Source organism: Cannabis sativa, chromosome 6 (genome assembly GCF_029168945.1).
Source record: "Cannabis sativa cultivar Pink pepper isolate KNU-18-1 chromosome 6, ASM2916894v1, whole genome shotgun sequence".
Taxonomy (NCBI): Eukaryota; Viridiplantae; Streptophyta; class Magnoliopsida; order Rosales; family Cannabaceae; genus Cannabis; species Cannabis sativa.
Window position 1 is genome coordinate 74321081 of NC_083606.1, and position 24459 is coordinate 74345539.

The window sequence follows — 24459 nt, forward strand, 5'->3', positions numbered from 1 at the left end:
TTTTTTAAATTTTTCAAAATTTTACAAAATATTTTAAATATCAACATGACAACTAAAAAATTCACTCAATGTAATTGCAAAAGTATTTAAATATATATTTAATAATTTATTACTAATTTTTATTTTATATATTTTAAATTTAATTCCATTACTCAAAACATTACATATTTTTTACAAGTGCTGCAATTTACCATGACACACCTAATAATACTAAAGAACATCTTAAGTTCTTAAATTTTGATATATTTTTATGATTTTTAATTTTACTAGACTACATGTTCCAAATTTATAATTTGCTGTTGGTAACTTGTTAAATAATAAAAATTTAAAAATAACAAAAGAAAATATTGACTACAAAAATGTAATTATTTTATGACCAAAATTAAATTCTACAAATTTTTTGCCGCAATCCAAAGATTTGATGATGAAGCTAAGCTAAGCTATCCTCTTCTTTCTTCTTTTTTTCACCAAAGATAATTACTTTCTCACCCACACAACACAACAACTACAAATTTCATCTAAATAATCAAAAATTAAGGTTGAGTTGAGTTGAGTTTCAAGTTGGTTTTTTCCATTTGAGAATTTGACTTTATTTCTTCTTAAATCTCCCTCCTTTCTCTCAAGATGGACTCAATTTTTCTTTCCTCAATAGCCATAACCTGTCATCAAAATCCAAACATTAGTAACCATTATATATATATACAAACTTTTAGCATTTTCCAAAACACACCCTCCAATCAATTACACTATGTTTGGTTAGAGGGAAGGAAAGGATAACAAGTCTCCTTAGAAGGATGGAAACATAATTATTTGTGAAAATTACTATATTATCCTCTTCAAATATATATTATTTATTTCTTATGAAGGGTATTTAGGACATTTAATATACTTATTTTTGTCCTTTTCTCCCTTTCCTTGCACTTTTGGAAAGATTGGATTTTTTGTACATTTAGAGGGAAAATGTATCCTTCCACTCAAAAAACCTTCCTACCAAACATAATATATTATTAAAGTTGATTTTTCTTTTCAAGTATTTACCAATCAAGTACAGATTTAACCTTTTCAAGACTCAAAAACAACAAACAAAACCATACAGAGATATTCACATTTTGTTTTTATAGCATATTATTAAAAATGGGATTTTTATTTGGTATTACTCTAAATTAGTTAATTTCCCATTTGGATGAAATTTGTTTATAGAGTGAAAAGCTACAAACCTGAATTGTCCATGGGGTTGCCTGCAGGCACTGGTTCAGGCTCCTTAATCTCCACAACCACACAGTCAGACATCAAGAATGTTTTCGCCACCGACGAGGCATGCTCTAAACAACACCTCACCACCTGAAAAACAATCAATTAGAAAATAGAAAACACAAAGCTAAGAACTTTCCCATAATTTTACACTCACAACCAAGTTTTTCCATAATTCACACTAAAACCAACCTTGGTTGGGTCAATAATTCCAGCAGCCATCAAATCTTCGTACTTTCCTGTGGCAGCGTTGTATCCGAATTTGAAATTGTCGGTGGAAAGCACCTGAAGAAAGAGTACAAATGCTTTAATTCATCACCCATAAGGAAAAGATTAAAACTTTGATATAATATCAGTTGATGATGCATACCTTCTCGCTGACCACGCTACCGTTAACACCAGCATTCTTGGCAATCAATTTCAATGGGTAGCTCAAAGCTCTCTTGACAATATCAGCTCCAACCTGAAATTTATACAAAGGTGAGTTTCGACTTTCAACATAAAAAATTTCCCTTTCTAATCGAAAAAGACGATACCTTTTCCTCGTCATTTGTAAGGCTCTCTCTAATTGCATCCACCTTTGATGCCAATCTCAACAAGGTGCATCCACCACCAACAACGATACCTTCCTCGACAGCGGCCTGAAAATAAAAGAACAAACTTTCAAGCTCTACTCGTCTCGAGTGAATGAATACAAGAAAAATAAATAGTTTGCGAGAAATTAAATTACCTTTGTTGCATTGAGGGCATCTTCAACTCTCAACTTCTTTTCTTTGAGCTCTGTCTCAGTTTGTGCACCAACCTTAATAACATTGAAAAGATTAGGCCACACCGAAACCAGGAATAAAATAATCGATAACACCCTGAAGCCTTAACACGACTCTAATGTTTACCTGAATCACAGCAACACCGCCGGACAATTTTGCAATTCTCTCGTTAAGCTTCTCCTTTTCGTAGTCCTGCTCTGCAGCCTGCGATAAAGTACAACTAATTTAAGCTACCGAAACTAACAAAGCTTTCACATTGATAATTTGTATAACACTTTAAAAAATTTACCTCAATAAGATTCTTAATCTGTGCAACTCGCTTGTTAACTGCATCTTGGGTACTTCCATCACCAACGATTGTGGTGGTGTCCTTGGTTAGCACCACCTTCGAAGCATGACCGAGGACCTCATTGCCTACTTTGTCCAAACTGAGTCCCACCTCTTCTCTGATCACAGTTCCTACACAAAACGAGAAAAAGACAATCTATCATAAGCTTTGTTATAAATAGGTAAGTAAGTAATGTGACCAATTAGAAGTTAACTAACCTCCGGTCAAAATAGCAATATCGTCAAGGTATTGGCTCTTGCGATCTCCGAAACCAGGAGCTTTAAGTGCAGCAATCTTCAATGCCCCTCTAAGCTTGTTCACAACAAGAGTAGCCAATGCTTCTTGTTCAATATCTTCCGAAATAATCAGAATTGGGTATCCACCCCTGATGGCTTCCTCCAAAACATTGATAAGATCCCTTGCATTTGTAATTTTCTTGTCAACAAGAAGCAGCTGCACAAATATGCACCCGAATCAGTACACGCTTAACAAAAATAGTAACATGTGGTTGTTAATAGTTAAAAGCTAAAATCAATTACTATAGCATTACTATATATACCTTGCAGTTTTCATATTCTACGGTCATCTTCTCGCTGTCGGTAACAAAGTAAGGGGAAATGTAACCTCGGTCGAATTGCATTCCTTCAACAACATATAGACTGTTTTCAGCACTTTTCCCTTCCTCAAGGGTCACCACACCCTTCCTTCCAACCTTACTCATGGCTTCGGCGATCATTCTTCCGACCTCGTGGTTGTTACCTGCACTAACTGCAGCCACATCTGCGAGTTCACTGTCCTCAACCTGGAATCAACATCACCAAATGATAATTAACCACTATAAAACAAAATAAACAGAATTGACTAATAAATTCAAACAATTCGCTTACCTCTTTCGACATTAACTTGAGTTCAGCAACAAGAGCTTTGGTGGTTTTCTCAATACCTCTTGTGATCAAAACAGGATTTGCACCAGCAGCTACCACCTGAAAAAACACAAACTCCCAACAATAGTTAGAATTCATCTCTCCACACACAACATCACAAATCATATATATGAACTGAACAGAAAAGAACAAACCTTTACTCCTTCAGCAATAAGACCTTGAGCAAGGACAACAGATGTAGTGGTTCCATCACCAGCCAAGTCATTAGTCTTAGCAGCTGCCTGTCTCACTAATTTAGCTCCAATGTTCTCAACTGGGTCCTCTAACTCAACCTTCAAAGTTTAAAACCAATTAAAGGGTTGCACTTGAATTGTTAACCTTATCTATAAAAAATTAAGAGCAATAATATAAACAATTACCTCTTTGGCCACAGTGACACCATCATTAACAATCTTGGGTGAACCATACTTGCTCTCAAGGACAACATTCCTTCCTTTAGGACCAAGAGTGACACCAACAAGATCAGCTAGCTTGTTAACACCAGTCTGAGAGAACGATTGTAAGTCATTATTAATACAACAAACAACATAAAGGGAAATCAAATTAGGTAAAGAGATAAGAGATAAGAATTCCTTACCTGTAATTTCTTGATGGCTGAACCATCCTTGTTGAAATGCAACTCTTTAGCCATAGCTGAAATCCTTGGAGAAGGGGTTCTTCTAACAACATTCTGTTGTCTTTTAGCAAAAGAACATGAAGCAATGGATGAAGAAGAGGAAAGCTTTTGGAACTTGTTATCCAAAACTCTACCACTTGGTGCAGCTAAGGAACCAGCAGAAGACATGGCTGCAAATGTAGATGCCATCTACTCTCTCTATCTCTACAATGGTTACCAAAACAAAATCAGATAATGTTTCACTTGAATTCCACAAAATTCAATCCAAAATGTAATCATTTCATTTCTATCACCAAAACCAATAAACCCAAATAAAGAAAAAACAACAAAATAACAAAAACCCAGATAAGGTTTCAGTTAAATTCACTCAAATTTAATATGCCATTTCATTTCTATCACAAAAACAATAAACCCCACAAAACAATTATTCATAAACAGAAGAAACTAAACAAGAAGATTCAAACTTTAATCCAATAAAACAACAACATAACAAAAACCCAGTTACGGTTTCAGTTAAATTCACTCAAATTTCATATCCCATTTCATTTATATCACAAAAACAATAAACCCCACAAAACAATAACTCATAAACAGAACAACCTAAACAAAAAGATTGAAGCTTTAATCCCTTAAAGTTGATTATACTTACAGAAGATAACTGCAGAGGAGTGGTGAGAGCTTTTAGGGTTTAGGAAGAAGATGACAATGGAGGAGGCTGGTGGGTTTTGGATAAGAGAGTGTTTGTAGTATAGTGTTGAGAGAGTTTTTGGTGAAAGGTTAGGTTTTTCTTTATTCGTTCTAGTCACAGAGAGTAAGTATTACAGTGATAAATAAATAAATAAAATAAAATGGAATAAATGTTTTGAAGCATTGATCTTGAACCTTCTAGAATCAGAATTAATCTGAACCGTCCAATTGTTTCTAAGGCCTTCTCTTATTGTCGTTTATCTATTGGTTTTTAGAACTCTCTAGAATTGTTTGTTTTAGGATTTGAATATTGAAATCAAAGGCTTTTATGTTGGTGGGTGTGGGTTCTTGGGCCTAGGGTATGGGCCTTATGTTGAGCCCAATAAAGATGTACTTACTAGCCTTCCTTTATGGTTTGGTATCAAACTCTCTTGGTTCTCCTTTACAAGAAAAAGAAGCCCAACAAAAATGGTCCAAATCAATAAAAATAGGCCTTAATAAGAAAGATCTAATGTGCAATATTGAAACCAAAGGCTTTTATGTTGGTGGGTGTGGGTTATTGGGCTTATAGTATGGGCATTATATTGAGCCCAATAAAGACATGTACTTTACTAGCCTTCCTTTATGATTTGAGGAAATTATACTCACTTTATATATTTGTTTTAATTTTTTATCATTATTTCCATATTCTTTAAAATACACCTATTTTTATAGATGATATATTTATTATAGATCTTAAGTTTAATGTAAATTATGTTCTAGACTTAAGTGGAAGGTGAGGATATGTTGGGCAACATACTCACAAAAGTAGGTATATTTTAATGAAATATAATATGAAGGTATCTTTAATTAATAGTACAGAAAAATGTATTCCTCAACTTATCCCTTATAATTTGGTATCAAACTCTCTTGGTTCTCTATTACAAGAAAAGAAGCCCAAAAAAATTGTCCAAAAAAATCAAACATAGGCCTTAATAAGAAAAGTGCATCTGCACCAAAATGCTATGATGAACCTAGGTATGCACAAAAATAGACCTAGAGTATGGACCTTATGTTGAGCCCTATAAAGAAATGTACTTACTAACCATCCTTTATGGTTTGGTATCAATCTCTCTTTGGTTCACCATTATTACAAAACATAGGCCATACTCATAAAGGTGTAATGTGCACCAAAATGTTATGTTAATGGATGTAGGGTGCCCATGTGAGTTCATGCTAAATAGGTGTTGTGTTGAGATTTAGGTATTACAACTTGCAACTTGCAAGTAAATGTTATATGATTGACCTAACTCAGTTCCTTTAACTCATTTATATGAAGATAAATAAATTATACTTAATTATAAGTAATTTATTAATTCATTAACATATTTATAAAAAATTTAACATGTTTACAACTTTTTTTAAGAAACATTTATGAGTAATTTCACATATTTATGTCCTTCTTTAACTAACTTAATATAATTTACATATAATAAAGTTGCATCATTTTCCAAATTAGGTGTGTCAACCTTAAAATAATATGTTTAAATGCTTCTTCAGTGCCAAAAAATTAATTAAATTTATATTGTGTCAAATTTAGTATAACAATGAATATATTTTTTTTATTACAATATTGCATTAATATTAATTAATTAATGAGTGATTCTAATAAATATGTCTACTTTAAAAAATACAATAGTGTCATTAATTAATTTTTCTTTTTTGAGAATATCTAATTGATAACTACTTTTTTTTTTATCTATTTGTATTTTTTATATATATATAATAGGGAGGGATTCGATCTCTTTTATGTGATTATAGGTATAAAATTACCATGTTATGCTTATGCATTGGAGAATAAATATTATATTTGTTCATTTTTTTTGAATTTTTTTGGGTCAAATTTAACACATTTTTTAAATCATGCATTTTAGATTATCTTAGATAATAACCAAATGAATAAAGTTAACTATGTTTTTTTCCTTTCAAGCTGTAAAATGTTCTTGTTGGTAAGTAACACTAGTTAATTGGCTATGTAAGCAATTTTCAAAGTTGTTTAATTTGGGTTTGGTATATAATATAGTTTGATAAAAAGATTCAAATGCCAAAGCAAATTGTCTATCACCAAAATTTTGATTCTTACAAGTTTTGTTATTATTTATATTTTTTCTAATTAAAATTGTAAAAATGATGGATGGTTTAGAGGGAGAATATTATAATTATCAATAATAATAAGTTTTTTAATTCACTAGGATGGAACTTTCATTTATGACAGACATTTGTTTGTAAAATTAAACTAAAATTGAATAAAATTATTGAATCTAATAATTTTAATAGTTCTAAAATTTTTTATCAACTTAAAAAGTTTAAGTGACATAATTTTTTTTTTATTTTATTTTATGAAATAAAGAGCGTTTATAGATTCAAGAAAATTACGTCTTCCCGTCATTACAAATAATATTTTGAAGAATGAAGAATACTGGACACTCACTATAAAAAAATCTTACTTTTACTCACAACAAAATTTGTGACTAATTATAAATGATTATTCATATGCTGTGATTAAAATGTACGTGGTTAAAGATATTAGTCACACAAATTATAATTTGTCGTGACTAAATGTATTTTTAGTCACATTACTTGCGTCTAATTATTTTATTTTTGTTGTACATTTATGAAAAAAGCCCATTTTTTTATTTTATTTTATGAAATAAAGAGCGTTTATAGATTCAACAAAGTTAGGCCTCCTTATCATTACAAATAATATTTTGAAGAATGAAGAATACTGAACACTTCCAACATACGAGCATAAACTCATTTTATGAGCTACAAAATTAAAAGATCTATTAATACTAAAGAAATTACAACCTAAAAATGCATTAGAACTCCTTTTACAATGTGTAATATAAGTATTTATTTCCCATTTAGAAATTTGGTCGTTAAGGGTTTAGATGGTAATATTGGAATTGCCTTTTAAAATAACAAATTTACACACAATTTCATATATATGTCCAAATTCATAATTAATTAAACATTTATATATATTTATGTAATTTATTAATGATAGGGTAATTTGCGGCAAAACCTCCTAAAGTGGACAGGTTTTTGCAACTAACCCCCTAATCTAAAATTTTGGTGGTAAAACTACCTAAACCACTAGTCCGTTAGCAGTTAGCCCTTTCCATCCATATTTGGCTGTTAAGTGCCAAGTTGGAATGTCCACGTGTACACAGTGTACACGTGGCACAATTTTATTAGTCCACATAAATAAATATAGAGCAAAAGACAAATAATAACCTCTTTTAAAAGAAAATCAGCCACGATTTAGTATATGTCAAAAATTATAATTAATAAGACATCTATATATATTTATTTTATATATTAATGATAATATAAACATGTATGCACTAATATAACCTTGACCAAATTATATATAATACACTTATAAAATAGTAAGATATAGAATGATTGTTTGTTCCCTTTGGTCAAAATTATTATTGGTAGATAGATTTTCTCTTTTATGATTTCTTCTTGTTGGGATCAATATTTTTTTGACTACATATGCTAATCTGTTGACTTATTTTGTCTTCCTATGATTTATTTATATTTGGTTCTAGGAGTGGTTAACATCAAATCTAATCTAATCGAATTTAATTGATTTAATCTAATCTAATTATAAAAAAAAATAGATATTTAATTACAATTAAATTAGATTGGATCATAAAAATTAAATTTTAATTGAATTGATTGGTTATTGAATATTAATCTCAAAATCTAACTAAAAATCAATCTAATCCAATTATATTTATATATATTAAAAAAATTATTTATATAATAAAAATATATACATATTAAATATATTTTTAGTAGCTTTTTTGTTGAATTTGTAACACTTAGTTGTTTTGTGTATTTATTTTATAAAATTTTAGTTCTATTTTATTACCCGTTAATGTTGTTGCTTTAGTTATTTTAATTTTTTAGTTACCTTACTCATATAATGATGATATTTATATAGAGTATTTTTTTTTTTGAAACAAATATTGCAACTTTCATTAAAGCAAATCAGCTAACAGAATAGTTTCCAAACCAGAAGGGACAGACCCCCTACTGGAAATACGACCAGGACATGAACCAGAAGAACGAGCTAACCAGTTAGCCGCTTGGTTCCCAGATCGTTTAACAAACTGAACTGAAATATCAAAACTAGAAAAGGATCGTATAAGAGAAATACAATCCGAAACAATAAGACCAAGAGGAGATAGAATATGGCTCTTGCTATTAATAGCATTAACCAACACAAGACAATCCGACTCCAACATTACCGCTGTAGGACAAAATTTATAGAGTATTGAATTTAAGTAAATGATAATATTTTAATTTTACATATATCTTTTTTTTTTTATCTTTTTAAGTTAATATTAAAATTAAATATGTAATTGGATATCAAATTAAAGAATCGATCCAATCAAATTAGTAATTGTATTACATTAGATTTAATTGGATTTTAAAGTTTAATTAAATTAGATTGAATAATAATTCTCTAAATTTAATTATTAATTGAATTTGATAGAATGAAAAAGAAAATTGATTTGGATTTGATGTCCAACCTTATTTGATTGAATTGAATGACATTTCATAAGTACTTTTATTAGTTTACTTATAAATTATGTTATCTTTTTTTCTTATCATAGCTTTCTTATAATATGTACTTTTATTAGTTTACTAATAAATTATGTTATCTTTTTTTCATATCATATCTTTCTTATACTATGTATTTATCTTATTCTTAGTCTATGAATTTTCAATTATATATTACATCATAATTAAATGCTAAAGCATACAACTCGACCAAATTAATCTCTTAAAATATTATATACAATCTTGTGAGATATTATGAAAACAATTTAAGTATAAAATAAGTAAAATATTTTGTATAATTTACCCTAAAAAAATAAATATATAATTGCAACACTGAAAATATTAAGTATATACCATTATTAAGAGTTTGTGTTTGTTTCTTCTCTTTTGAGAAGTGTAGTTTGTTTGTATTTAACGAGTTGATTAATGAAGTTTTTTTCTTCTTGATCAAAAAAAATATATATACCATGAGAAAAAAAATGAGGTATAAACATATTATATTTAAAAATATTAAATATTTCAACCATATTTTACTATAAAAATAATGACAAAAACTTAGTAATAATAAAATAACACTATAAATATTTGTCAAAATAAAATTTAATAATAACGAGACTGATTATATCTTTTGCATCTATTCGTGTTAAAAACTGACTTTAAGTTGGTTATACTAACAAAAAATCGAGTCTATGTTACATATAAACTTAAAACTTTAGATACTTACATTGTAGATATTTTTTTTCTTATCAATATGTTGCCAATATTGACACTTAAATGAGGTGGCCCATTATATTTTTTTCAATGTATTTTTATAATTTTTTTGGGAGTTTCACGTTTTAGTACTAAGGAAAGAAAGAGGAACATACATTGTATACTCACTTTACTTTACTTGTTTTAATTTTTACCTCTATTTTCATATTCTTTATAAGATATACCCACTTTTATGAATGATGTCTCCATTAATTAATGTAAATTATATGCTAGACTTAAGTAGAGAGTAAGAATATATTGGACAACCTAATAAAAAAATAAGTATATTTTAATAAAATATAATATAAAAATATTTTTGACTAATAAATATAAAAAAAAAATATATATTTTTTAACTTATTCCGAAAAGAAAAAGGTCATATTATTTTTTACTAACTTAATAAAAAGTCTTACATTATTTAAAAATACTTTTAAGTGTTATTAATATTGACACCTACTAGCCAGTAAGATAATAATTAATTTTTTAATTTAATTTATACTAACAAATATTATAAATATATATACATTTATGTTGGTAGGTAAGACATTATTGGAAAGTCTTATCAAAACAACACATCTCAACTATATTGGTATTTTTAATATTTTCGATATGTAAATGAATAAGTTGCAACTTAATTTAATTTATAAAACAATAACTTAGAATGTCCAAATTAGAATTTAAATTGCTTTTTGCACACATCTATCAAAATAAGCAAGGTGCATACAACAAAGTATTTGAATTAATTATAATTTTGGTATTATAAATTATTTAAAATTTTGTGAAATGTTTTTTTCAACTATATTATACAATGTTATAAAAATTGCATCATGTATAATAAGAGACTGAATACAAAGAGGATAGTCAGACCTCCAAAACAGGTGCCGACAAAAAGCATACTTAACCAAAGTGTGAGCTGCTATGTTAACAGTTTTAAGACAATACACAAGATTCGCTATATTAAAATGTCTAAATGACAAACTAAAATAAGTCCTAATTAAGACTCCAATAAAATATGGTTATTAAATTTAGACACCAAATTAAGATAATCAGACTCAAAAATAAACATTATAAAAAGCTAAGTAAATAACATTGTGAGGCAGCATTCCTTAGAGCCAAAACTTATTTCTGGCGGCTTTCCATTATCACCGTTATTATAAGTAATACAACTAAAAGAGGAGTAAACTATTATCATTATTATAAGGTCGAACCTTTATAAATCTCTATGTTCTTATTTGCTTAATTATTCATTATTATTAACTATTATCTATTTATTTCAATCATTTAATTGACTCAACGTCGTTGGCTAAAAGTGAGATGTTAACAAAATGTATCCTAAATCTATCATTTTCTCTACAACTCTAGTTTCAGTAATAGCAAAACGGTCAAAGTAGGTCAACACGAATACGACACATTTTTTTACGAGTTGAGTTAGAGTTGAGAAAATTAGACACGAGTAAAAAACGAGTCGTCAACACGCCAGACACAAAATATAAAAACGGGTCATATATATAAAATATGACACAAACATGACACGATAATATTTTGCCAACCCTAATTAACATAATTATATATTTAATATATAAATTCTATATTGTTTTTGTTTATTCTCAACAACTGTGTTTCTTAGCACGTTTCTTATCCTTACCCACCTAATTATTATATTTATATAATTTTGTAAGTATATATAGCTATACTTATACATATAAATATATGTAGTAATAAAGCCAATTAAGCTTGGAAAACAAAGAAAATTGAAGTACATATCAACGAGGTATTATTCTCTCCCTAGTCTTCATAATATAATTGAAGTACTATATGTATTTATTTTCCAATTTAAGTCATAATCCATTTTTTTATTTTCCTATTTATTGGTTATTTTCAATCATAGTTTTTACTTTAATAAAGAGTTTCCATTTTTTTCTATCTTCTTTTTCCTTTCTCTTTTTGAATTTTTTTGAATGTCTTAATAGTTAAAATGCATTTTATTTACATGTATTTTTTTAGAAGATGACATAGAACAAAAAAATTAATATAAATTAAAAATATTATTATATGTTAATTATTTTTCTTTTATAAGTTTTAAGGGTATCTATTAAATTTTGGGATGTTAATAATGGGGCGCGATTGTATATAAATATAGTTTATACTTTTTATGTAGAGTAATTTGCGGCAAAACCCCCTCAACTATCAATTTACTTGCAAAAAACCATCCAACCTCATATTTTGGTGGGAAAACCCTCCAAAGTACTGTTTCGTTTACATTTTTAAGGTGCCGTCCATTCTGCCTCATTAAGGCCTAATTTTGCCCACGTGGCAATGACAAGTCACTAAAAAAATATCCTACGTGGCCATATTTTACAAAATAAAAATTAAAATAAAAACAAAAAATTTAAGAGTAATTTGCGGCAAAACTCCCCCAACTATCAATTTACTTGCAAAAAACCATTCAACCTTAAAGTTTTTTGGATAGTTTTTTGCAAGTAAATTGATAGTTGGGGGAGTTTTGCCGCAAATTACTCTTAAAGTTTTATTTTTATTTTGTAAAATATGGCCACATAGGATAATTTTTTAGTGACTTGTCATTGCCACGTGGGCAAAATTAGGACTTAACGATAAGACGTACGACACCTTAAAAATGTAAACGGAATAGTACTTTGGAGGGTTTTCCCACCAAAATATGAGGTTGGATGGTTTTTTGCAAGTAAATTGATAGTTGGGGGGGTTTTGGCGCAAATTACTCTTTTATGTATTATATGATTAAATTTTGATCAATTTAATTGTTTTGATACGATGCCTTGTTATTGTTATTAATTAATGTATAGTTATAATAAGTTTCGATTTTCAAAAAATTCTAAATAATTTAAGTAACTAAAAGGAATAAAGATAGTTTCGAAATTGCAGTTTCACACCACAAGCATAACATTTTATTCAGAATCTACTTTAACAACTGAAATTATTTAAATTTTTTACTATGAAATTCTAACTTATCTATACATGTGAACTATAAATATGTGCTACGATATATACTTTCTATTGTAATTTACCATACCATATTAATATTATTAATTTTGAACAAAGATAGAATAATCTTTTCTCACAAGTTTTTACAATCACATAATACATAATACATAATACATAATACAAATTAACAATGTATTTACGAATCGAAAAATGAAAAGGAGAAATTATGTGGAGGCTTAAGATAGGAGAGCGAGGAAATGATCCAAACATTTATAGCACAAATGAGTTCGTGGGAAGACAAATATGGGAGTTTGATGCTGAGGCCGGTACAGCTGAAGAGCGAGCGGAGGTTGAAGCCGCTCGCTCCAACTTCTACAACCGTCGTTCTCAAGTTACGACTTCTGTTGATTCTCTTTGGCGAATGCAGGTATACATATATTGTATACATATGGATAGTGTTACATGAGTTTAGGGTTAGCTTAAGCCCTCTTAAATGTTACTTTTACTAATTATTTAAATTATATTCTTATTTTTAAAAATAATAATAATATTTCAGCTCTTCTTATTTTTTTTTTCTTTCTAATTTTTGTTTATAATCATATTATTGTAAATCGTGATTATTATATTTGTATACTTAGACATACATATCAAATAAACTTGTTGTTTGATCATATACAAAGTTTGTACTAATATTGAATTTTCAACCTATTGACAATTTTAAGAAAATTAAATAGATAAATTCTAAGTTTAATTTCACACAATATATGTTATTAAATTGTCTCCGAACCCTCCCAGGCAGAACCCCGACCAAGCCCAGTGAGGTTCTGACTAAGAGAAAGAAAATTAATATTATGACTAAAAGTGTGAAAGAGACACTAAAAGTGTTTATCTATACAAAAAGATTACAATTTAGTAACTATAATAAAGACCTAATTGATTTTTTTTATATTTTATATCATAATAGGATAATATGAAAAATATCTTAGTTTAATTCAATTTTCGAAATATTTTGTAGTTTTTGAGAGAAAAAAGTTTCAAACAAACAATTCCCGCCGTTCATATTGAAGATGATGAAGTGATCAGTCATGAAAAGATAACATGTGCAATAAGAAGGAGTGCCCACTACTTGTCCGCCTTACAAGCTAGCGATGGACATTGGCCTGCAGAAAATAGTGGTCCATCGTATTTTTTACCGCCATTTGTTAGTATATTTTATCTTTCTTAAATATAAATAATTTATAGTTTTTAATTTAAAGAATATACTTATTTGATACCCTTTAGTTCGATAAAATACAAAGTTATAATTTATAATATCGAGTACCTTACAATCCGAATTCAAATAAACATACATTAGTACTTTAGGTTTAAATTTGGTCACAAGCTACAAGGTACCAAATATGTATGTTTTCGTGGGTGATAGAGTGCCTTTTACACCTATCTTCAAATTACAAGATAACTTACATTTAAGAATACAAACATTACCAAAGTATGCACGATTCAAGTTATAGAGTACTCGATAACTGTTAAAGAGAACATAGGGTACTTAAAACTATATTTCGTTACCAAATAAGTATATTCTCTTTACGTTATATAAATACATTAACATATAAAACATTTTGTTTGTTTGATTGCAGGTTATGTGTTTATACATTACAGGTCACCTTAATACTATTTTTACTAGTGAACATCGTAAGGAAATTTTTCGTCATATGTATAACCACCAGGTAAAAGTATTTTAACTAATTTGGTTACGATATCCATCTCAAAAGGACACTTTTATTACTGTACACATTCATTTATTAAGGAACATTATTTTGTGACATTTAGAATGAAGATGGTGGATGGGGATTACATGTAGGGGGCCATAGTTCAATGTTTGGTACAACTTTTAATTATATTTGTCTACGAATTCTCGGAGAAGAATTACCTAAAAATGGTGAAGAAGATAACGCTTGTGCAAGAGCAAGAAAATGGATCCTCGATCATGGCAGTGTAACGAAAATACTCTCTTGGGGAAAGACTTGGCTTTCGGTATGCAAAAGTTACATTAATATGTTAAATAAGATGATAAATTATAAATTATTTCTCTTAATTAACCTTTTCCTTTCCTTGTAGATGTTAGGAGTCTTTGAATGGATTGGTTGCAACCCAATGCCACCTGAATTTTGGATTCTTCCACCCTTTTCTCCTATACATCCATGTTTGTATATTTATATATTTTAATCAATCATAAATTAATATAAATACTTACATTTTGTTTGACATATTTGTGTTAATTGACACTTTTTTGTTTTGTTACAAAATTGTAGCTAAAATATGGTGTTATTGTCGACTGGTTTATTTGCCTATGTCGTATTTATATGGAAAAAGATTTGTTGGTCCCATCACACCACTTATTCTACAATTGAGAGATGAACTTTACACTCAACCTTATAATCAAATCAACTGGAAAAATGCGCGCCATCAATGTTCTAAGGTATGTAATTAGTTGACACGCACATAAAAAAAAATGTTAAAGATCGACCACACCTTAAAAGGCCTAACCCTTTATATACAGAGTCGACCCTGAAATAGGGTATGTTTTAGGTGAAAAGAAAATTATTAGGCCCTTTATTAAAAAATAATCTATAGTATTTTCAAAAACCACCTAAACAATATGTATATTTTTCAAAGGATATTTGTTTGGCCCTTTAGGTTAGGTGGGCCATAGATGCAGGTTTAGCCCAACTCGAAGCAGGTTATATATTATTATTAGTGTAATTGAATATCAAGTCTCACTTAAAATAATTTATATTTGTTCAAAGTGACTTAATACGTAAGTATGTGTGCGTACACATCAAACAAACATATCTTATACATTTTATTGGTTAACATTTATCTCTATCTTTATAAGTTAATGTTTTTTATGACTTCATTATTGTAGGAGGATCTTTATTATCCACCTCATTGGATACAAAATTTTTTGTGGGATAGTCTCTACCTATGCACTGAGCCTCTTTTAAGTCGTTGGCCGTTGAAAAAAATTATAAGAGAACAAGCTCTTCAAGTAACAATGAAACATATTCATTACGAAGATGAGAATAGTCGATACATTACTATTGGATGTGTTGAAAAGGTGATAAAAATATTCAAGCATACATCGAGATATTATATATTATGATCATGTTTTAAAAATAAACATACATTACATTATAACATTATGTCAATATGTTAAACATGCATTAAAGTTATAACACTACCATGGTGTTATTTTTCTGTTTTTGACACTTTCAGAAATTATAATCTAATATTTTTTGGTAATAAACATACATTAAAGTTATAACATTCTAATCAATATGTTCGAAATTAATTTAAATAATTTATGATAGCGAAATCAGAGTTCAAATAATTTTTTTTACCATGCTTATACAAAAAATTACATTTGCTTAATTATTTGAATATTAATTTTAACTTTGGAAATTATTCAAAATTTCTAGAATATTGGCAAGATACTTACTATAATTATAATACCTTAGTTCATATATATGTATGGAAAACATTATGTTATAACTTTTTTATATACCAAAAATAAAATAAAAAAAAATAACAATGAAGTGATGGTATTTTTAAGGTCTCTACTTAAGATTCTTCTATAATTTATAAAGTTACTCAAACTCTTTATTCAAGACAGGTGTTATGTATGCTCGCTTGTTGGGTTGAAGATCCAAATGGAATGTATTTCAAAAAGCATCTTGCTAGGGTTCCGGACTTCATATGGATTGGTGAAGATGGATTGAAGATACAAGTGAGTATTATTAATAAAGACCTTAGTTAAAAACTAATCAAAACATCCCAAATGAGAAGAACTTGTCTAAACCCAATAATGATAGGCAAATCTTTACTATGAGTTAGTTAGCAATTAACATACACTAACTAGTATAACTTACTCTTCTTCCTATAGTGCACATATATTATACAAGGTTAGCCTTAAGTTGAAATAGGCCAAAAGAAAAATAATATTTTTAGGCTTTTATTTTAAAAATAAATAGTATTTATAAAAATTATTAAAAAAATATATATATCTTAAAGTATATCTTTTTTATTTAAACTTCTAAAATATGTGAGCTATAAGCATAGACCTAACTCGTCTTAACCTAAAATCAACCCTGTATACATATCTTATTTTATATAAACACTATAGAAATTAGAAACACACATGGATTCTTTGTGTTTGTATTTTAATAATATATATATTTATATAAAGAGACATGTAGTGATATTTACATCTTTGTTTGTAGAGCTTTGGTAGTCAATTGTGGGATGCTACATTTGCAGTTCAAGCTCTTCTTGCAAGTAACCTTATTGATGAAGTTGGACCAATCTTGGCAAAAGGTCATGACTTTATTAAAAAATCTCAGGTTAGTGCTAATTTAAAAGTTTATGATTATTTTGATACATGTTACAAAAAAAGATTGTGTAGAATATTATCTCATCAAAACACTTTGAGAAAAAAAAAATATTTATCCTAATTATTGCCTAACTTGCTTGTAATATACTTTTAGATGTTATACAAAATAAAATATTAAAAATTATTTTAGATTTTCCATCATAATTTTGTAATATATATAAGAAATATGTATGCATATTAATTTTATTGTATTCTTTAACTGGTTGAAAAAATAAGGTAAATATTATTTTAGATTCTGTGTTTTATAAAAATTATTGATTAGGCCATTTATTTGTTAAATGATAAATTGGACTATAGTACTCTGAATTGATTTTTCTTTGTAAAAATAAAAGTTAATAATAGCCTAATCTAAAGTTGCTATGATAAAACTGGATACATTTTTTGTATCTGGCAATGCTAGAATTGTCTTCAAGTTGGTAATATTAGAAAAAAAATTATCGAAAATTGAGCTCAGAGTACTATTTTGTATCATTTTTGAAAATATAGAGTCCAAAATGAAATGAAGCCAAAAAAATATCACGTTAATTAGTGTGTATTATTTGAGTGTAATTTGTGAACGTCCATATTAATAATTAATTTTATTTCACTCGAATTAACTAATTCTCTTATGTTCGATATTTACCGGCCCTATAATTCTGTTAGGTCAAGGACAATCCTTCCGGTGACTTTAAAAGTATGTATCGCCACATATCGAAAGGATCGTGGACGTTTTCCGATCAAGATCATGGATGGCAACTTTCTGATTGTACTACGGAAGGTTTAAAGGTTAATTAATATAATTTAACCAAATTAATGTTTTTAATTTATTTTCACAATAAGATTAATAATGTTTTGAACTCATTTTCTTAATACTTTTAATCTACAGTGTTGTGCAATGTTGTCAATGATGCCACCAAAAATTGTTGGAGAACATATTGAAGCTGAGAAATTATATGATACTGTTAATGTTATACTTTCTTTGCAGGTGAGAATTATTCTATACAAAATTTCTTTGTTAATTAGTATAAAACTATTTCTTAGAAAAGAAAAGAAAAAAAAAATAAGCTCAATGTGACTGAGCATTATTATCAACTTCTATATTTTATTCTTCAAAATATATTACCAAAATTTTGCTTTCTTTATTTACCTCAAACTTTTACTTTAAATTATACATCAGCTTCTTTAAAATACACCACTCAAACGAGTCAAACCCCCACTTTTTCAATTTTACCTTAAACTTTTATGGTAGAGCATATATCATGTAACACCCTAACTACCTTAGGCGTATTACGTGATTTTTAAACGTACTGTGCAGCTCGTTGCTAATCAACGAGGTTTATGGAAAAACGTGATTAATTAAAATTTTGCTTTTTAATTAAACGTATAAAACCATATTATAAAAGACTCGGGATCCCGATGATAAAAATATTTACAAAAAGTTTAACTGTTTAACTATTACATCAAAATAAAAGTCGTCTAACGACAGTTACAAAAATTCAAATTTCGTCGTCCCGAGGATCGTACGCTCCAGGCCTAACCGCTCCAACATGTACAATCTCATAAGCTCGCTCACGGTCCATCAGCTATAGCCTTGCCTTTACCTACACATGAACATAAACTGTGAGTCGACAGACTCAGTAAGAAAAGCATAATAATATCATACATAATTCTAACCGCCGTGTCCAACACGATACTGAGTCCCGCTACTGCCATGTCCAACATGGTACTGAGCTACTACCGCCATGTCCAACATGGTACTGAGTTTTGAACGTTCAGGGGACGGTACTATTGACAAGTATCCTCCTGATCGGTCGAACCGGTCATACTCCGGCTGCTGGTCATACTCCACTCGTACCGACGGATAGGTCAATAAGCACCGAACCACCAACCAAATGTCACTGACGGCCGAACCTGGCCATACTCCGGCGTCGGTCATACTCACTCGTACCGACGTGACAGGTTGGATGGTTCGAAGCCTAAATACATAACTAATGTAATCTAGCAAGCCTCCTACATGCACGTTAAACATGTACTCTACATATGCATATCGTTATACTAATCTTACCCGGATTCCGATTTCAAAGTGTGCGTCAACCCGACCGAACCGGGAAGCCGAAGCGCTGACATCGGCTCCTAAAACCATAAAAATCACAACGCTATAAGTGACACGCTAAATCACTTCCCGGACTAAAACTAGGAACTAAAAGTTTCCCTATCGATAAAAAGCATGGCAATACCCCTAAAAACAGAAAAACGAGGAAAACTAGTGGTCCCCCGAATTTTCCCCAACCCAGACCGCTTGCCCACCGAATCTGCCTCCGGAAAATTCGTAACCCTCATCCGAATTCCGGATGCACAACCGAATTCCGGCTCGCAGCAGTACCAACTAAAATTCTCATAACTCGACCAATTCAACCCCAATTGGTACCAAACTTTCCGACTCGTTCTAAACACCCCAAAGAACAAATCTAAGGCCTCAAAACCACCCAGAAAACACAGAGGCAAAAATCACCATTAAAGACCAAGCTTTGAGTTCCAAAACTCAAACTTGGTTAAATCCACTAACATGCATCCAAACCTAGTTAATTCTACTCAAATAAGCTTGAAATAGCTTCTGAAAACACACAAGAACATCCAGCAATTTCACAGAAACAAAATGAACCATTTCACTCAAAAATCACATATTTGCATAGGAAATTCAAAGCTTTAAACAACACCACTAGCATGCATTAAAACCTATATAATCCATCCATTTAAAACCTAATTAAGCTACTGGAAACAACAATTTAACACAGCAACAAGAACTTCAAATTAACATGCATTTTCTCAACTTTTTCATCAAACAAACTCAAGAAAACAAGGTAGAGAAATCACATAAAGAAATACCTCAACAAAGGATTACTAGAGCTTGCAATCCAAGCTTGAATCACCACAAAAATTCCAGCTCTTGAACCCCAAGTTTCAGCCGAAAAAGAGAGAGAGAAAAGAGAGTGTTTTGCTTGAAATTTTCTTTCTTTTTTCTAAACTTAATATTTTGTGAAAATGAAAAAGAATTAAACTAACCAAGCACTATTCATTTCAGCCAAATAAACCATGAAATAAACATTTAATTTTTCAAATAAAAAGTCACTAAAGACAAAAGTCATTGGGGCAAAAAGACCATTTTGCCCCTCCACCATAAAATCACAAAAATCATACTAAAGGGGTATTTTTGGGAAATTCTAAATTCCCGGCCATTCCCGACATTCCCAATGTCTAAAACCCGTCCCCAAATTACTAACATACTAAGTTGTGATTTCTACTGAGCCAAACGCCGAGTTCCAAAATACCTAATAATCGAAATGCAAAATATGCAAGCTACTGAATAACATAAATAACAGTATCATAAATTATTTAAATAGCTATAAATAATTTCATAATTAATCCCAATTAACTGATAATTTCCAAATTAGCTAAGCGGGCTTTACATATCAACTTCTTTAAAATACATCTACAAAACTCTATTTCTTTTTTTACTTTTTTTTAATATATTTTATTCATTTCAAACATATAATATTTATATTTATACACATCTCCATATAAAAAAGTAAAATTAAAACCCCCAACAATTAATAAAATAAATTTAGACCAATGAATAATATTCTATAAATGTAATATAAATAGTGAATTTTAAAGAAGCTTTAAAATAGAGAATAAATTTATAGCATCTAATGTAACGTGTTTTAGTTTAGTTCTTTAAATATTTTAGAGAATTTTTATTTTAAAGCATCTGATATAAGTACTCATACTTGGATCTAATTTTCTTATATTATTTTAAATTATTTTTCACAATTAATTAGTGTTATCTCTAAATAATAAAGACTACTAATTTGACTTATTTTAGAGTAAAAATGGTGGTGAAGCAGCATGGGAGCCTGCTAGATCACCAGCTTGGTTGGAAGTAAGTAGTTCATTATACATGCAACATAAAACTACAAAGAAAAAAAAAAATATTTACACATAATTTGTATTAAAAAATAATTCAAAAATGTAATTTTTGTGTTTACAAATTCAGATGTTGAATCCCGTTGAATTTCTTGAAGAAATTGTTATCGAGCATGTGTATGTGGAATGTACTTCGAGTGCAATCCAATCTTTAGTTCTCTTCAGAAAGCTATACCCCGAACATAGAGAACAAGAAATAAAGATGTTCATAACAGGAGCAGTTCGGTTTTTGGAAAACATACAAAGGCACGACGGTTCATGGTTAGCATAATTAACATATTTACAACACATTCAAAATTTGAGTTATAATTTTGTTTTGATAAACAAATTAAATTAACATGGAAAAATTATTATTGATTTATAGGTATGGAAATTGGGGAATTTGCTTTACATATGCGTCGTGGTTTGCCCTAGGAGGACTAGTTGCAGCTGGTAAAACTTACAACAACAGTTTAACTATACGTAAGGCAGTAGAATTTCTACTCAAGAAACAAACACTCGATGGCGGTTGGGGAGAGAGTTACCTTTCATGTCCAAAAAAGGTATACATTATTTTACATCGATCATTAAATGTGAAAAAATCATGTAATTTAAGTGTATCTCAATCATTATTTCAACTAAAAAGTATATTGTACAATATGCGAGTAAAAACGTGTGACTAAAAGTAAAAAAGTTATGACTTACTATAAAACATCATTCCTATGTTGTGACTAAAAAATTCATGGCTAAAAGTATTAGTCACAAAAATTATAATTTATTGTGACTAAATGTATTTTTAGGCACAATATTTATTGGACTAAAACTAAATTAGTAACAACTTGTATCTAAATACTATATTTTAGTCACAAGTAATTTTTTTATTGTAACTACACTGAAATCCCAAATATGTAGTATTAAGAATATTGGTAAATTTTTTCTTCATTTTTTTTTTCTGTTTTAATTAATTTTGAGTTTATTATTATAGGAATATATAGCCCTTCCTCAAAATAGATCAAATTTAGTACAAACTTCATGGGCTATGATGGCTTTGATTCATGCTGGCCAAGCAGAAAGAGACCCAACACCTCTTCATCGTGCTGCAAAACTCATTATCAATTCTCAAATGGAAAATGGTGATTTTTCAGAACAGGTATTTTTGTTTATTTGAGCATTATTTTTAAGAAATAATATTAATAAGAAAAAGAAATACTATATTTTAAACATATATACAACAAATTTACATAAAATTAAAATTTTCCTATTTAATTTTGGTATGGTTTTCAACAAATAAAGTAATAATCGATTAATATTTTTTTTTATTATGATTCAGGATATAGTTGGAGTTTTCAAGATGAATTGTCCATTGCATTATCCAATGTATAAAGACATTTTTCCATTATGGGCGCTTGCAGAATACCGCAATCGAGTTTTTTTGCCAGGAAAAGATCACGTAAAAATTTGAAGTTAAGTGTGTTTGGGTGAGAATATAGACGACTCTTCAATGTTCTTGTGTTGCTAATGCTAAAACTTTAAATAAAACTTGAATAATGTATGGTAAGTATCTAAAATTAATATTAAGAGTTGTGGAGGTATAAAGGCCTAGCTTTTAGTACTTGGTACAAAGTTGTTTGTGTTGATGAATTTTATTTATGTAAGATTGAAGCTCTTGGAAGAATAATGGGAAGAATTAAAAAAATGATATAATTTTGTTTTAGTTTTCGTTAATTTAGTCGGTGTGTTTAGAAAGTCATTCTATAATTGGGTTTGAGTTTAATTCGAGTTAATTACTCATTTTCACTTATTTGGTTGATTATATAATTATGGGTAAATATTATTTTGGACTTTCTATTTTGCAAAAATGATTAATTGGACCTTCTGTTTTGTTAAATAACAAAATGAACACTGTATTTTTCAAAATAGTACAAATAGAACCCTGAACTGTTTGTGAAAATAAAATTTAATAATAATCCGATCTAAATGTGTTATAGCAAAATTGTTTACATTTTCTGTATCTATTCGTGTTAGGAATTGTCTTCAAATTGGTTATATTAAAAAAAAGTTATCGAAAATTAAGCTTAGGGTCCTATTTTTACCATTTTGGAAAATACAGGGTTTATTTTATCATTTAACAAAACAGAGGGTCCAATTAGTAATTTTTGTAAAATATAGAATCCAAAATGGTATTTACTTTATAATTACACAGTTACATTTAGAGTAAATTGTAGCAAAACTTCAAATAGTTTCTGTTAACCCAAAAACTTATCCGGGTGATATTGACATCAATGTTTGGCACATGGTAGAAAGAAAACATATCGGAGTTGCATTGTCCAAAGTCATAGAAGTTAACCTTGAAGGGGTTTCTAGCTCTGCGCCCAAGTTGACTTTGGAAACTCTAGAATTGCTTATGCTTTCTTGATCACCTTCCCCATCTCGCACTTGTCTCTCACGTGCATGGGTTCTAGTCGATCTGCTTTACACATAGGTCCTTGATCTTGACTTACTTGTATTTGTACTTGACCCAGTTTCTTAAGTTTCTTCTCGCACTAACCTCCATATTCGAAACAGATTCGACACGCGTCCTCTACTTAAGTAGGTGTATGCATTGTCTCTGTCGTTGTGGTTTGGCCTTTATGAGTGTCTCGATGGTCGACCCATCCCATGCCGATTGCCAACACCCCTCCCATCGTGCTGAGAGAATCCTTGATTCCCAGGTCGTGATTGCCTAGCATTTGCATTCATGCGGGATGATTCTGGGTTTTTAGGTTGTATGTTCCCACAATTTATATTTCCACAGGAAGTTCATGGATCGTTGGGTCGAGTTTCCATGTTTCCATTGTTTCTTGGATTTTGGTGGTTCTCTTCATCCACTGGGATATCCCTCCTATTCTCAGGTCGGTCATCCTGAGTATTTGTGGGATTTCTAGGGTTATCCCTCTAGGGACATCCCCATGTCTTCTGGTCCTAGAGCCTCGGGGTCTTTCCCGAGGCCGTCTAGTTGATGTGTTGGGTTAGTTTAGAGGGGCATCACCACCCGCAGCCCTTGCAGTCGCTGCCTCACGCTCTAGTTCTGCATTTCTTCGATTTGACTCAGCTAGTTGCTGTCGAAGTTGCCCTATTTTCTAGTTCCACTAGTAGAACATATCTTGTGG

At 29.6% G+C, this 24459-nt stretch overlaps 2 protein-coding genes across 2 annotated transcripts; one reads left to right on the plus strand and one right to left on the minus strand.

Moving 5' to 3' along the window:
* Positions 1-347: 347 nt before the first annotated feature.
* On the minus strand, positions 348-4886 carry LOC115695916 (ruBisCO large subunit-binding protein subunit beta, chloroplastic). The gene is made up of 15 exons (XM_030623012.2): positions 4556-4886; positions 3868-4110; positions 3650-3775; positions 3425-3562; positions 3234-3329; positions 2906-3148; positions 2565-2799; positions 2308-2477; positions 2145-2222; positions 1982-2053; positions 1788-1892; positions 1622-1714; positions 1444-1536; positions 1218-1341; positions 348-659 (listed from the first exon to the last, which is right to left on the minus strand). Exons 2-15 carry the CDS (start codon positions 4093-4095, stop codon positions 646-648), a joined length of 1815 nt encoding a protein of 604 aa, XP_030478872.1. The 5' UTR covers positions 4096-4110; positions 4556-4886; the 3' UTR covers positions 348-645.
* Positions 4887-11593: 6707 nt separating this feature from the next.
* Positions 11594-23031, plus strand: LOC115725767 (beta-amyrin synthase). Its single transcript, XM_030655376.2, has 17 exons — positions 11594-11731; positions 13140-13348; positions 13937-14122; positions 14556-14645; positions 14749-14952; positions 15037-15121; positions 15231-15397; positions 15845-16036; positions 16592-16705; positions 17199-17318; positions 18011-18133; positions 18234-18332; positions 21231-21287; positions 21402-21592; positions 21696-21873; positions 22296-22460; positions 22641-23031. Exons 2-17 carry the CDS (start codon positions 13148-13150, stop codon positions 22770-22772), a joined length of 2304 nt encoding a protein of 767 aa, XP_030511236.2. The 5' UTR covers positions 11594-11731; positions 13140-13147; the 3' UTR covers positions 22773-23031.
* The last annotated feature ends 1428 nt before the right edge of the window (positions 23032-24459 follow it).

Coding starts and splice junctions, on each gene's coding strand:
- LOC115725767 (XM_030655376.2), top strand. CDS start 13,148: ATGTGGAGGCTTAAGATAGGAGAGCGAGGAAATGATCCAAACATTTAT. Junction 13,349..13,936: donor ATTCTCTTTGGCGAATGCAG/GTATACATATAT, acceptor AATATTTTGTAG/TTTTTGAGAGAAAAAAGTTT. Junction 15,398..15,844: donor CGCGCCATCAATGTTCTAAG/GTATGTAATTAG, acceptor TCATTATTGTAG/GAGGATCTTTATTATCCACC.
- LOC115695916 (XM_030623012.2), bottom strand. CDS start 4,095: ATGGCATCTACATTTGCAGCCATGTCTTCTGCTGGTTCCTTAGCTGCA. Junction 1,715..1,787: donor TTACAAATGACGAGGAAAAG/GTATCGTCTTTT, acceptor TATAAATTTCAG/GTTGGAGCTGATATTGTCAA. Junction 1,537..1,621: donor GTAGCGTGGTCAGCGAGAAG/GTATGCATCATC, acceptor CTCTTTCTTCAG/GTGCTTTCCACCGACAATTT.